The sequence below is a fragment of the Salvelinus namaycush genome, chromosome 23 (genome assembly GCF_016432855.1).
Source record: "Salvelinus namaycush isolate Seneca chromosome 23, SaNama_1.0, whole genome shotgun sequence".
Lineage (NCBI taxonomy): Eukaryota > Metazoa > Chordata > Actinopteri > Salmoniformes > Salmonidae > Salvelinus > Salvelinus namaycush.
In genome coordinates, this window is record NC_052329.1 from 19,856,917 (window position 1) to 19,872,550 (window position 15,634).

Sequence of the window (15,634 nt, forward strand, 5' to 3'; positions counted from 1 at the left end):
CATCCAGTAGCATTATTAAAAGGTTTGAATTGCAAAAACTGCCCGTCTTGAAATTGTGCATGATGAACAGAACATTATAGAGTTCAATTTTGGTAAAGGGAAATCCAAAAAACATTGGTATATCAAATAAAATGAAAACATCTTACTGTAGGATTTCTAGTTGGCTAAGGTGTACACATTTTGAGGAAAATGTATTATCTGCACAGCAGGAGAAAAATCATTGTATCTTTTTGATCTGTATCCCTTCTCTGTAGAAGAGAGGGACTGAAAATAAGGTAGAACACCACATGCAAATAGCTGTTCCCCTGTGCCCTTACTTAGTCTGTCTCTAATTTAAGTACTGACGGGTTTAAATTAAGCAGAAACGCACTGAAGAGCTTCATCGGCCGGTGACACACACATGCATGCACAAATGTGCACACACACACACACGATAGTTAGGAGAGGGAGGGCAGGCAGGCAGCAGTGCATACTGAAACACTAATGGTCTTCCTTTTCAATCCACTCAAGCGAATAAGTACACTTTTACAGAAAGCATCTTGAGTCTGAGTGCACAGTTCAGGGGTTATAAGGCATGAAATGTGATATTATGATGAGTGACAAGAGTACAGCTGTACCATCATGTAATGATAGCTTCCAACCCCCCAGTAGCATGATGGATACCACTAACAAAAGCCCCAAAGACATCACAACTCTGGGATTTTTGGATAATCAGAATTTCCCCTCTCCAAGATGTCGATCATCATTAAATTAAAATAGTCTTGAGAGATTTGAGTAAAAATAAACAGGAAATGAGAGTAGGCTATAGAAGAGAATGAGCAGGAATCTATAAAGTAGGGAATCTATACAGCTCACTACACAGAGACACGCTCACAGTAGGTCCCCTTTACAATTAGTGTTACTGTAACGCCCCTTTCTATAACAGCCCTAAATCTCCCTCCGCCTTCCTGATGAAGCTTTTGAAGGCTTACTGAATCTGGTGATCAGGAGCAGCTCTCCACCTAACTCCTCCATCCTAACCTACAGTACAGTACAGTACAGTACAATGTAGCCAGCTCACACATACACACACACTTACAGTAGGCTACGAAGGACTTTGAGACTGATACATTAAAAGCAAATCTCTTGCTCTCCCCTCCTCCCCCTGCACATTCCCAATGATATCGTGTGTCCTGGGGCGTGCTGGTCTCAGTGTCATGGTGGAGGCTGATCTGGGGCTGAGGATGGGGTGACGGTGCTGTGTGAAGATAATACGCTTCAACCCTCATTTCATCATCTCCTCTCCTCGCCGGGCATCGTGGGAAAGTAGGCCATCACGCCACGCAATGCCTCACTGGGCAATATCCCCCAAACACACACACACACACACACACACAGACACAGACACAGACACAGACACAGACACACACACACACACACACACACACACACACACACACAATTAAATGCATATAGCCTACAATACACCCACACACGCATATTTACAATACATACACACACACTCCTCAGGCCGGCCCAGCATTCTTCTCACAGGCCATACAGTACAGGGATGACTGGTTGTGTGGAGCCACTTTAATGCCCTGTTCTCCTGCACAATTACTCTCTTACACTCACTCACCACCACACTGCCACAGAACGCTGCGATGACAACAGGAGACAAATACCTCCTGGGAAAAGAAGGTAGAGAGGAGAGGAAGAGACTTTCTTGTGTCTGGAAGTGTCTTGCTGTTGTTGGGCCTGGCTACGGTGTACAGCCAACTGTTTGTCAGTGATAAGTAGTCATTAATCAACTGCATAGCTACTGTTTATGGCATGCTGACCAATGACCTGTGTGGTAATGTGAAAAAAGTAATGGTGCCTGGACCCAGCAAATTGCTGATTGGCTGTGTAAATGTGCTGTCTCTAGGAGGGCTGAGAGTCAGTGTCACCACAGGTCTAGCCGCTGCATGGCAACCATGGCCTCCAGTGAGCTAATGTACTGATGGAAACACAGAGTGCTACATAAGCACTTCCATGTTAGCCTTATTAACTATGACAAGCTCATACTGTACAGTACACTGGGTGGAGTAGGCCAGGGCATCGTAGCCATGCTAGCTAGCATACAGCCACTCTGTTGCATCTGTGAACAATGGCGCCGGAGGGGAGGGCTGCCGTCTTATCGGCTTTTAACCAACCATGCTATTTTGTAATTTTTTTTGCGTTGTTCGTAACTTGTTTTGTACATAATGTTGTTGCTACCATCTCTTATGACCGAAAAGAGCTTCTGGCCATCAGAACTGCGATTGCTCACCTCAAAATGGACAAAGAGTTATTTTTCAATGAGTCGGACAGGAGGGATATACTACTACAGACACCCGACCAGGCCCAGATCCCCGTGATTCCCTGGAGAAGGAAACAGAGATTTAGTGGAAAAAGATCAGGGTGCCTTGCGAGGATTAGGCGACGAGTGGCTTTTCTGCCCTTGCCTTCCGTCCTGCTAGCTAATGTTCAATCTCTGGAAAGTAAATGGGACGAGCTGAAAGTACGTATATCCTACCAACGGCACATTAAAAACTGTAATGTTATGTTTCCCCGAGTCATGGTTGAACGACGACATTAAGAACATACAGCTGACGGGTTATACACTCCATCGGCAGGACAGAACAGCAGCCTCTGGTAAGACATGGGGTGGGGGCCTATGCATATATGTGAACAACAGCTGGTGCACGATATCTAAGGAAGTCTCGAAGTTTTGCTCGCCTGAGGTAGAGTATCTCACGATAAGCTGTAGACCACACTGTCTACCTAGACTATCTACCTGTATTTTTCGTAGCTGTCTACATACCACCACAGACCGATGCTGTCACTAAAACCACACTCAATGAGCTGTATACCGCCATAAGCAAACAGAGGCGGCGCTCCTAGTGGCCGGGGACTTTAATGCAGGGAAATTGAAATCCGTTTTATCTCATTTCTATCAGCATGTTAAATGTGCAACCAGAGGAAAATAAATTCTAGACCACCTTTACTCCACACACAGAGGCACGTACAAAGCTCTCCCTCACCCTCCATTTGGCAAATCTGACCATAATTATATCCTCCTGATTCCTGCTTACAATAAAAAATTACAACAGGAAGCACCAGTGACTCGGTCTATAAAAAAGTGGTCAGATGAAGCAGATGCTAGCACAGACTGGAATATGTTCTGGGATTCTTCCGATGGCATTGAGGAGTACACCACATCAGTCACTGGCTTTAACAATAAGTGCATCGAGGACGTCGTCCCCACAGTGACTGTACGTACATACCCCAACCAGAAGCCATGGATTACAGGCAACATTCGCACTGAGCTAAAGGGTAGAGTTGCCGCTTTCAAGGAGCGAGACTCTAACCCGGAAGCTTATAACAATTCCCGCTATGCCCTCCGACGAACCATCAAACAGGCAAAGCATCAATACAGGACTAAGAACGAATCGTACTACACCGGGTCCGACGCTCGTCATTCACAAGGCCGCAGGGCCAGACGGATTACTAGGACGTGTACTCCGAGCATGCACTGAACAACTGGCAGTGTCTTCACTGACATTTTCAACCTCTCCCTGTCTGAGTCTGTAATACCAACATGTTTCAAGTAGACCACCATAGTCTCCGTACCCAAGAACACTAAGGTAACCTGCCTAAATGACTACCGACCCATAGCACTCACGTCTGTAGCCATGAAATTCTTTGAAAGGCTGGTCATGGCTCACATCAACACCATTATCTCAGAAACTCTAGACCCACTCCAATTTGCATACCGCCCCAACAGATCCACAAATGATGCGATCTCTATTGCACTCCACACTGCCCTTTCCCACCTGGACAAAAGGAACACCTATGTGAGAATGATATTCATTGAGTACAGCTCATCACTAAGCTAAGGACCCTGGGACTAAACACCTCCCTTTGCAACTAGATCCTGGACTTCCTGACGGGGCCGCCCCCCAGGTGGTAAGGGTAGGTAACAACACATCTGCCACGCTAATCTTCAACACGGGGGCCCCTCAAGGGTTCGTGCTCAGCCTCCTGTACTCCCTGTTCACTCATGACTGCACGGCCAGGCACGACTCCAACACCCTCATTAAGTTTGCTGATGACACAACAGTGGTAGGCCTGATCACCGACAACGATGAGACAGCCTATAGGGAGGAGGTCACCTGACCGTGTGGTGCAAGGACAACAACCTCTCCCTCAACGTGATCAAGACAAAGGAGATGATTGTGGACTACAGGAAAAGGAGGACCGAGCATGCCACCATTCTCATCGACGGGGCTGTAGTGGAGCAGGTTGAGAGCTTCAAGTTCCTTGGCGTCCACATCAACAACAAACTAATATTGTCCAAACACACCAAGACAGTTGTGAAGAGGGCACGACAAAACCCATTCCCCCTCAGGAGACTGAAAAGATTTGGCATGGGTCCTCAGATCCTCAAAAGGTTTTACAGCTGCACCATCGAGAGCATCCTGACGGGTTGCATCACTGCCTGGTTTGGTGTCAGAGGAAGGTCCTAAAAATTGTCATCGACTCCATCCACCCCAGTCATAGACTGTTCTCTCTGCTACCGCATGGCAAGCGGTACCGGAGCGCCAAGTCTAGGTCCAAGAGGCTCCTAAATAGCTTCTACCTCCAAGCCATAAGACTCCTGAACAGCTAATCAAATGGCTACCCAAACTATTTGCATTCCCCCCACTCCCTCTGGATCGCTGCTGCTACTCTCTGTTATTATCTATGCATAGTCACTTTAATAACTCTACCTACATGTACATATTACCTCAATTACCTCGACAAAGGTGCCCCCACACATTGACATTGACTCTGTACCGGTAACCCCTGTATATAGCCCCGCTATTGTTATTTACTGCTGCTCTTTACAGTTTTTTACGATTGCTGACACACTACAATTTAACTTTTCCCACAATTAGCAAAACCTTACACTCAAGGAGCAAAACACAAGGCTAGATTTGCACAACTGTAAGCACATTGTCAGCTTCACACTATTTGCAAAACATTACACACAGTGATTTGCAAAACACTAAACACACTTGTATACATCAGACACAGAAGTATATCATAATGTCACTTCCTTGCAATTCAAAAGCACTGACTGTCAAATTACCACACCTATGAGCCAATCTGTTAAACAAAGCCATCAGGTGCACAAACACCTGATTGCTAAATTGTAGACACACCAATCAGGTTTAAGCACTATACAAATGCAGGAGGTAGGTTCACCTGCCTTCAACCAAAATGCCTTCAACCAATATAATCAATGTCACAGGGCAACGTGGGGGTAACATCACCCTTTGCGCTGCCATTTCACAGCATGGGGTTGTCCTCCATCATGCCAAAATGGGCCTTTACAACACACCTCACATTCTCTCATTTTTGGACCGATTGCACCACATCGTCACAGTAGGTAATGAAATGCACCAGATGCAATACACGGTCTTCTGGGACAATGTGTCATTCCACCGCTCTGCTTTGGTCCAGAACTGGTTTCAACACCATCCACAGTTGACAGTACTATACCTTCCACCATACTCTCCGTTTCTAAACCCTATCGAAGAGTTTTTCTCTGCATGGCGGTGGAAGGTTTACGATCTCCAGCCCCAGGCTCAGGTACCCCTCATTCAGGCCATGGAGGACGCCTGTGACCAAGTCGACGGCGCAGCTGTGCAAGGATGGATTCGACATTCAAGACGGTTCTTCCCGCGTTGTCTTGCTAATGATGATATTGCTTGTGATGATGAAATTCTCTGGCCAGATCCAGCTAGGCGAAGAGATAATGTATAGTATGTTTACTGTAGTATTTTCTGTACAATATTGTCAGTTTTTTTCTGATAATTTTTTATGTTTGTTGTTGTTGTTATTTACTGTAATTGTAACCTGTACTGGATACAGTATTTTAAGTTTGTCTGTTGTTTGCTGAGCTAACAGTGTTATGCACACTACTGTAGTAGCATGAAAACTGGGACATGTTTTGTTGTGATTCTCCATGTTGACATGTTGACTGATTTGGGTATATGGAGAGAAATAAATGATATTTTCCTCAATCTGCAGCGTTGGTCTTGTGTAGTGTTTGTATAGTTGCACTTTCTCTGTGTACTTCATTTACACTACTCTAATCACTGACAATTAGACTTGCTAAAAGTGTTTTAGGTTAGCAACAGCAGTGTGTAACTGGTTCAAAAAGATTGAAGTCATATGAAATGTGTGTGTTTCGTATGGTAACAAAATATTATTTTTATGAAGTTGTGTATAGTTTTGACAAAAATGTTCCATTTTGCAAATGATCTGAAGTGTTGTGCTACTTTGGTGTAGGGTTGTGCTAATTGTGTGTAGTGTTTTGACAAACCGGGCCCTGTTTTCAAAATTGTGCTTAAACAATTGAAAAAAACTGTAATTTGCTATTCTTATCTCTTACTTTTTTTTTTCTTTTTTTTTTGTAAAACGGCATTATTGGTTAAAGGCTTGTAAGTAAGCACTTCACTGTAAGGTGAACACCTGTTGTATTCGGCACATGTGACAAATAATATTTGATTTGATTTGATCTTCTCAGTGTCTTAGCCACACCATGATCAGAGACTGTCTAAATAGATTGTTCATGCTTGTTTGCACAAATCAGAGTAAGTATATGAAACGCAAAGGCATGAGATGGAACCTAAAAGTCTGTGTGTATTGATGATGTGTACATGTGTATGTATGGTTACTGATGTGTGTGAGAGGGTGTGTGAGAGGGTGTATTTATTTACATTATATGAATCTGAATGGATGCATGTTAGAGATAGTGTGCGCGCATGTGTGTGTGTACATGCGGCATTGTGTGTACTGTAGGAGCACACGTGTTTGACCATCTTTGCGTGTGTGTGTCTGTCTATGTGTGTGTGTGTGTGTGTGTGTGTGTGTGTGTGTGTGTGTGTGTGTGTGTGTGTGTGTGTGTGTGTGTGTGTGTGTGTGTGTGTGTGTGTGTGTGTGTGTGTGTGTGTGTGTGTGTGTCTGCATTATTATGTAGCAGTCAATGCCAGGAGGGAGCTGCATTTGGCTCTGACAGAGAGAGCGGCTTAGCAGGGGGGCTCCTGCAACAGCTTGATAAGAACAGCAACAAAAAATAAGCTCTCCTCACATCTGAGCACCATCAAATGAGAATACTTCCCCCACGCAGCAAAGCCAGACTGGCAGTGCCAGGAGACTGGTGACCAGGTCATTAACATACTCCACATGCTGCAGCCACACCAGTCTACACAGCAGAGAGAGACACCACAAACTGTCTGGACTCCAATACAAAACCATGTCCTGTCCTTCTTTCAGTATGTCATGACTCACTCAGACTGTATCTGTTTCAACTGTGTGATGATTCAATGTACAGTTACTACAGTAGCCTATAGGCCATCTGAGTATCTCTAAGGTCCATTGTTCAATGACTAAACCTTTGGAATGACACAGTGTCTAATGAGTGACCTCATGTCACTGAACTGTATCCCAGTTCCTCTCCAAGTCCCACTGACGTTAATGACGCCCAGGCCTTGGTTCTGTCTCAGGTTGGTTTTGTAACCAGAAAGTGATTAGTGATGCTACAGTTAGTTACATTGGCTGCTGCTAGTACTGATTAAAATAGACCTGCCAAGGCAGGCCCTCTCCCTCTTGTCATTCACACATGATGTCTACAAGGCTATAGGAGAACACTGTAATACAAATCAATACGCAGCCAGGGACAGGGCTGATACCAGTAGATAACATATGGGGTGGTACAAGACATGTCTGTGACTTCAGGGAAATACAGATTGAGAGATGGCATACAGTAGATAACATATGTGATGCAGGCAATGTAGGGCAACAGTATCATAGACAGACAGACAGACAGACAGACAGACAGACAGACAGACAGACAGACAGACAGACAGACAGACAGACAGACAGACAGACAGACAGACAGACAGACAGACAGACAGACAGACAGACAGACAGACAGACAGACAGACAGACAGACAGACAGACAGAGAGAGAAAGAGAGAGGGTGAAAGAGTGAGATAGAGAAAGCAGGCCAGAGAAAGAGAGAGCACGGTGGTGTAGTGGTGTTGTGCTCTCCCTCTCTTTTCCACATGGCAGACTCTGCTTGAATGAAGAGTTGAGCGTGTAATGGAGGGGACATAAGTCCTTAGCTGCTCAACAGAAAAACACCCGGTTACACCCCCCCCCCCCCCCCCCCTCCCGTGGCCAAAGTACCAGTGAATATACTGTGGGGTCAACATTTTACCCTTACCCTTCTTTCCTCTGACCCAAACTCACAGACCTGATACAGTTAAATAAAGGTTAAATAAAAATGACATACTTGTCATTTGATGCTTCACCAAACAATACCAAACAGAGTTTGTCTAACAAGGAAGTCAAAAAGAAACGTTACAGTAGTTTTGGAGTCTTACTTTTGACGGTGAGGTACATGGACTTGCTAACGTCAGCTCCCACATCGTTGCTGACCTTACACAGGTAGTAGCCGCTGTCCTCCTCCAGCACGTGTTTGATTAGCAGAGAGCCATTGACCAGCAGCTGGATACGGGAGCCAGAGTTCAGGGCGATGGGCTGGAACTGGGGAACCCCGTTACCTGGGGTGGAGACAAGGAGGGACGGGGAAATGAGTCATGGATGATACACATTTCAAATGCATTTAGCACCTTTCAAAAATCACCATCATAAACATTTTGAATGTATTTGTAAAGGAGGTGTAAGTCTACAATATCCTCTAATCCTTAATCGGAACAATTGTATTTATGGCATAAGCAACGTAAGCTTAAGAGCACATGGGGGTGGTGTTCTACAATTTCCCCGAACTAATTTAAACTCAAAGCTACTACTGTTTTTGTTTTTAATGCTCATGTTTTGGGTGCAGACTATTGACAGATGCGCATCCTTATTTGACTTGTACAGTGTGTGTAACGCTTCAGTGACAAAGCTTTAGAGATTTAAGGACAGTAAACATGTATCTTAATGCTGCCCCTTAACCTCAGCAGCTGCTGTGGAGAATGTAGCCACTAAAAGTGGGTAATCATTAAAGAGATGGTGCCCATGTTCAAAACCAGAGCAGATTGTAAAGGAAGAACACAACAAGACTGCAATCAGGCCTTGAAACAAGGAATCAGCCAATGAAATGCAGTGCAGTTTCCTTTACACAGCAAAGTACTTTTATTTTCCTTTGTTTTTACATGTGAGGATTTATTTATCCACTGACTCTCAGGATTTGATGCCTGTAAGCCATGTTTGGTATTTTTCATGTGAACAACACTGAACTTGTAAGCATGTACATTTACAAATCTACACATCAAAGACGGAAAAATGTATTGTACATATATTTTTGGGTAAATACAACCGAATCCCCAAAGCATTGATTTTGTCTTGGTGAAACACAAAGATTAGTATCAGTATGTACATGCTTTTGTAGGTCAAATATTCTTCAAAGATTTCTCTGGTGGTGAAGTATACTTCAGCATACCAGCATACAGCGTTATACTTTTCACATATCAGGGAACAAGTACATTTTCTATAATCATCCATGTTTCCGTTGGAGGTAATGTTGGACAGTCTCATTCAAAAAGGTCAAAATGACTTAAGTGTAGTGTAGGAAATGTCTAATGCTGAAAATGTTCAGGTCAACGAGCTGCCTGGGAATGGAAATCCACTCAGAGCTGTAAGTGGTCTACCTATGTTACAGTAATAGCAACACATCCAGGCTCGCTCATAGAGTATTAAACATATGTCTGAACTGGGCCAGATATCAGCATGCGCTAAAGTTAGCGTGTAAAGATAAGGACATTTAGTGAGCTGTGGGTTTTGGTCCTTAATTAAAAATGCAGTCAAGTGCTTCAGGTTAGCGAGGGGTCATGTGGCAGTACTATTCCCACTCTGCTGCCTTGTAGACAAGAAGAGAGAGAGACAGAGAGAGAGACAGAAAGCGAAATAGAGAGAGAGAAAGAAAGAGAGAGACACACAGAGAGAGAAACCGAGAGAGACAGAGAGAGAGAGACAGAGAGAGAGAGAGAGAAAGAGAGAGAGAGATAGAAAGAGAGAGAGAGATAGAGCGAGAGAGAGAGAGAGAGAGAGAGAGAGACAGAGAGAGAAAGAGAGAGAGATAGACAGAGAGAGAGAGATAGAGCGAGAGAGAGAGAGAGAGACAGAGAGAGAGAGAGAGAGAGAGATAGACAGAGAGAGAGAGATAGAGCGATAGAGAGACAGAGAGAGACAGAGAGACCGAGAAAGACGTGCTCTTGAATGATGGATTTTGCATATCCAGAGAGAGCTAGCAGTTATGATAACACCAGCTGACCTTTCCTTATTCACTTTTCTATCTCTCTGTGGCTCTGCTCTGCTAACACCTGACTGGGAGAATAAAAAGCATCTCCAGTGCCATAACATACAGCAACTCAGACACTTGCACATTCACTCTGCCATCGCCGTGGCGAAGGACCAAGGTTCTGTCAGGCGTTATTAATCAGACAGGGCGTCTAAGATATTGAGGAGCATCTCTCTCACATCAAACCCAATCTCCTATCAGTCCCAGGGAACCCAAGTCACAAACAAATCCCATCAAAGCCTGGCTGCTGAGTCTGGCCCTGACCCACACCTTTGATGCCCCTCACACTGCCCCCCACGCCACACCATTGGTTGGATTAGTTGCCGTCTCTCCATTGGGGGAAGATTTCACCCCTGTTATGGACGAAGCCGCAAACACCTGGGTACCCTCTTCAGCTATCCTGGTCAAGTGCTGTGCCACTTTATTCACCTGCTCTCTCACACCTCACTGGTAGCTCCCCCACCACACAACCCACAGTGGCTGTACACCTGTGACCCGTGAAAGTGTATGTGTACACCTGCAGTTGTTGAACCACATCATACATGGGCTGTGGATGAAACCATATGCGTTCAACTACAACTACAGTTACTCTGTCCAAAACAGCTGCTGTTACATCCCTAAACAATGTCCTTTAATACGTTTGTATAACCATTGAATTAATGCTACCGACAGTCTTCTGATGCTTGATTTACGTATCTGTTTACCTTTGGAGTGCTTCCATACGAGGGTGGGGCGTGGATAACCCTCAGCAGAGCAGTTTAGGGTCACAGTTTTGCCATAGATCCCATCCTGGTCTGTGGGCTGCACCACAAACTGGGGAGGAACTGGAGGAGCAGAGGGAACCACACACAGACTGACTTTCTAGTACTTCTGAGACAGAAAGATAGTATGAGAGATAGATTAAGATTGACAAAAAGAGTGCAGTGGAGAGAAATATACAGTATAAAGACAGATGCGAAGCAACGGAGAGAGCAGCAGAGAAACAAACAGAAACAGAGAGAGAAAGAAAGACAGTACGAGTCAGGGAGTAAGAGGAGGGAGCCTAAGAGAAATATATCTAGAAGCAGTGACGGAGACAGGAACAATGTGCTAGCCTCCTCTCACCCCTGACAATGAGCTGACTCTGGTGCTCAACGGCTGCAGCCTCGTTGCGTGCAATGCAGGTGTAGTTTCCGTTATGGTCTGGGGACAGGTTGGAGATCCGCAGTGAGCTGGTGAACTCTATGTTGTCGATGGTGACCCCCAGACTAGCAGGGATTGGCCGCCCGTCCTTCTGCCATGTGATGTCCAGGGGCTGGTCACCTGACATTACCACGCAGGGGATGAAGACACGCTGGCCAATGGAGAACCGCTGGAATGCAAAGGGCTGGATGTATGGTGGAACTGGAAGGGAACAGGAGAGATGATGACCATTACCACATTAGGCTGAGAGACAATACAATATACCGGTTCAATCTCCTGTGTCATACTTCAATCTTCTATCAATCCCTTTGGTCATTGGAAATCGTTGTATAGACTCTGAACTCAAAAGGACTGAGAGTGAATCATCACATAATTCCACCTTAGTCATTCCTCCTGTCTAGCTAAACATTCTGTACTCTGAGTCAGAGCAAACAGTACCAAGCACAGGTGTACTATTCCAGAAACACTTGAAGGGGTGATTCTGTATTTTGGCGACTCATGCCATGTCAGTCTGTCTAGAAAGAGAAGATCAAAGAAAACCTAACGATCCTCAAGTGGGGAAAAACCACCATGTTAAACAAATTATTGGAGAATCAGGCCCCATGCTAGACTAGATAATGACCTAGATGTGAGATCCTCCTCAGTAAGTCCACTGTGGCACCTTCTCAGAGGACTCTCCAGCCATCTCGCAAGTCAGCTGTTCTTGAGAATCAACAAGTTAAAATAACACTGAAATAAGCAACACTTCAGCGCTGATTGAATTCACAACAAAGTAGGGATAATGGACTCCTGCGATCTCACCAGCCGCTTTCAGAATTTGAAGCATGAGCAGAGCAAATTAACTAAGGTACTTGTAGCGGGGAAGTGTTGCTTTATATCATGTGGTCCCCCTTTTCCCCCGCCCCCCAGGCTCATCTTATGGAAATGTCTTAAGCAGTGGCTGCATCCTTCATGACATGGATATGAGGCGTGGGGAATCACTCGTTAACGTTACCATTACGTATTCTTGGGCCTCTGGTAATCAAGCTCAATCGCTACTGTACGTGCAGTCATACTAATGACCCTAGCTCAGTCTCACATCCCATAGCAGTGCAGTCGTAGCAGTGGTGAATATGTTACTGTAGCTTATGGTACACAATGTGATGTGAAGGCCAATGGGAGTATAACCTGCGAGGTCACTTCCTATCTCTGCCTACAGCTTTGCCATGTTCTACTGTCCACACTCTCATACCTCTTAGAATGCTTAGGTATCACATGGAGATGTGTGAAACTTACTCCTCAGCCTGCAGTCTCCTCACTTGCGCCAGTGAATAGCTAGCTTTTCATGTGGTGCCGACTGGTAAGAAACTTCAGGAGGGTGGTCGTGTGTGCTAGCATGGCAGAGGTCAGGAGTTTACGCCAGGTGTGGGCCAAATCGAGAGGAAGATGAACTCGCTAAGCAAGCAGCGTGACGTCCTTTACACTTACCCAAGTGTGGTATGCTAGTGTGTTTACTGTGTACTGTCACAGTGCATGAGTCAGGGAGACGGGCTCTTCCTACCTTTGACACTGAGATGGACGCTCTGATTGGTCTCTTGGTGAGGTTTGACCAATACCCTGCAATTGTACTCTCCCTGGTCCAGCTCCTGCACGTTAGACAGCTTCAGAGTGCCGTTGTTCTCAAAGGCCCGCTGCCTGTGGTTGAAGGGGAGCAGGTGGGAGTTCTTATACCACTTGATGGAATAATACGGGTAGCCAATAACGCGACAGTGGACATACGCGTCCCGCCCTGCGATGGCCGTGATGTTTTTCATTGGACGGATGCTGGCAGCCCCTAAAAATACAGAGAGGGAGAGAGAGCTCTCTATAAACACATTTATGGGTGAGGGGATTGTGACATGACAGTCAGCAACATCAAGCCGTATGTATTGACAGCACACCCAAATGTGTTCGTTTTTACCACAGGACCTCATGGTAGACTCTGAAGAGAGGGCTGTGAAATCAGGACCATATTAGACAAGGACAAGGTAGGGTTGAATATGTAGACAAGGACAAGGTACGGTTGGCTGACAGCTGAAAGAAAGAACACTTTAGTGGACAATATTCACTGTATGAGTTAACTGAATTACAAATCCAAGATCCACTTGAAACTAATTGTCTCGTCTGAATAAATAATCTATACATTCAGCAACATAATAAGTAAAAACTAACTAAGGAAACAAGAGAGCGAGAACTATATTCCCTTTTGCAGTCTAAAGATAAAACCACCACCAGCCTAGAAACATGTAGTACAAAGTTAACCTATGTGACGCTCTACAGGATACACCACACTGGGCTGAAAACCTGCCTGTCAGTAAGGCCTACAAAGAAAATAATAATAAATTGGTCAACTGTGTTCAAACATCTACACATGGAACAGCAGTGCAAATCAGCTGACGGGAATCATCTCAGGAACAGTGATCTGTGTAGAGGATCAGATTACTATTAAAGACAAGAAGTGAGGTACTATGTCCAACAAATAAGACACAATCAATAGAACAGATATGTTATGGATGGATCATACACACAATACACATAAACACACACTAACAAAACATGGGTGGTTGTGACCTGGCATTGTCATTGACAGTATGAGGGACTGACATGCAAACAAGATATGGGTGACTAGAAGCAGTGTTAGGATAGAAAAAGCAAAATACCTGGAGTATCACAATCACACAAAGAGCATAGAGGGACGATGTGATGAGAGATTCACACATGGATTTTTTTTTTTAAACACAAAGAAATTAGGGGAAACTAAACAATGGAGTCCAAAAGCTGCAACTGAGGAATAAAGGGAGCAAAGAGAAAGAAAGAAAGACAAAAGAAATCTGAAAATGAGTAAAAAGTAAAAAGGTTAGGAATCTGTAGGCACTTTACAAAGGAGGTACAACAAAAACCTAAAAGAAACAGGCATTGAATTTGGAAACCAAACAAACATGAGTTAAGTGTATGTTTTTGTTGTTTTGGAGGAGCTGATCTGACAAGCACCTCTTACGTTTATTCGAGCCTGGTGGTAGACCGCCCCGGCCGAGTTCCTGCAGGTGCAGCGATACACCCCTCCGTCCACCTCCTTAGTGTGAGTGATGTTCAGCTGGCTGACCACGTGGCCCTCGTTGGTCTCGTAGTGGCCGGGGTGGTGGTGGTTGTCCTTGATGACCGGGTCGTCGTCCAGGTTCCAGGTGCAGGAGGGAGGGGGAGTGCCTTTGACGTTACACACCAGGAAGACCGGTTCGTTGGGGTTGACCACCTTCTCACTGAAGGAGGACAGAATCTTCGGAGTGCCGTCTGAAAGGGGAGAGAGAGGGAGACCATGGGTAATGGTTAATAGGAACTGAACAAAAACAGCAATAGAATATCTATCATCTGTCACTCAAAGCTGTGCACCTACCTTTTGTCTTTGTCTGCCATTATTGGGGGCAGTCTTGGCCAAATAAAAAACAGCTTTATTTTAGAGTGGCCTGCTGTTGCTATCTGCTACCCTGGTATGTTCTACATCATTATAGATGATCAATATCCTCCTTATACAGTTCCGTGGCCACGCGAGACAGTTGCCCAAGCAACCAGGCTCAGGTAAGCAGTTTAAAGCTGACTGGGATAGTAGCCCTAATGACAGTGGCTGCTCTACAGCAGCACAACACAACGCATTAACACAGGCCCTGCATCGATCCAGGGCCAAAATCCCTTTGTGCTAAGTCAGTGCTGGTGCTACTAAACATACATGGAGACAAAACATACACACAACCAGGGGTGAAACTTTCACTGGGTACGGTGGGGACATGTCCCCCCCACATTCTGAAATTGCATTTTTGTCCCCCCCAGTTTTATCATTGGAATGTGACACAAAACAAGGCAATGGTGTGCTGTAGGACTATGCAGACACCTCAGAGTGGTCGGGTAGGCTGTGTTTATCTGACTGGATACATTTTTTAAATAATAATTATGTCCCCCCCACTTCTAACACAAAGGTTGCGCCCCTGCGCACAACATAAAACCGTGAACGCTCATGCTACAGTGAACTGCCAAGCGGTACAGTACACATGAAAAGAAAAACACATGGTAATATATTCTAAC

At 45.0% G+C, this 15,634-nt stretch overlaps 1 protein-coding gene across 1 annotated transcript in view; it reads right to left on the bottom strand.

Moving 5' to 3' along the window:
* Positions 1-15,634, bottom strand: part of LOC120018520 (Down syndrome cell adhesion molecule homolog) — a 137,920-nt gene that overhangs the window by 18,955 nt on the left and 103,331 nt on the right. Inside the window, exons 8-12 of the mRNA XM_038961747.1 lie at positions 14,552-14,848; positions 13,083-13,355; positions 11,465-11,743; positions 11,065-11,184; positions 8,439-8,618 (exon numbers count right to left, since the gene is read on the bottom strand). Of these exons, the coding sequence (XP_038817675.1) occupies positions 8,439-8,618; positions 11,065-11,184; positions 11,465-11,743; positions 13,083-13,355; positions 14,552-14,848 (1,149 nt within the window). The remainder of the gene's footprint in view (positions 1-8,438; positions 8,619-11,064; positions 11,185-11,464; positions 11,744-13,082; positions 13,356-14,551; positions 14,849-15,634) is intronic.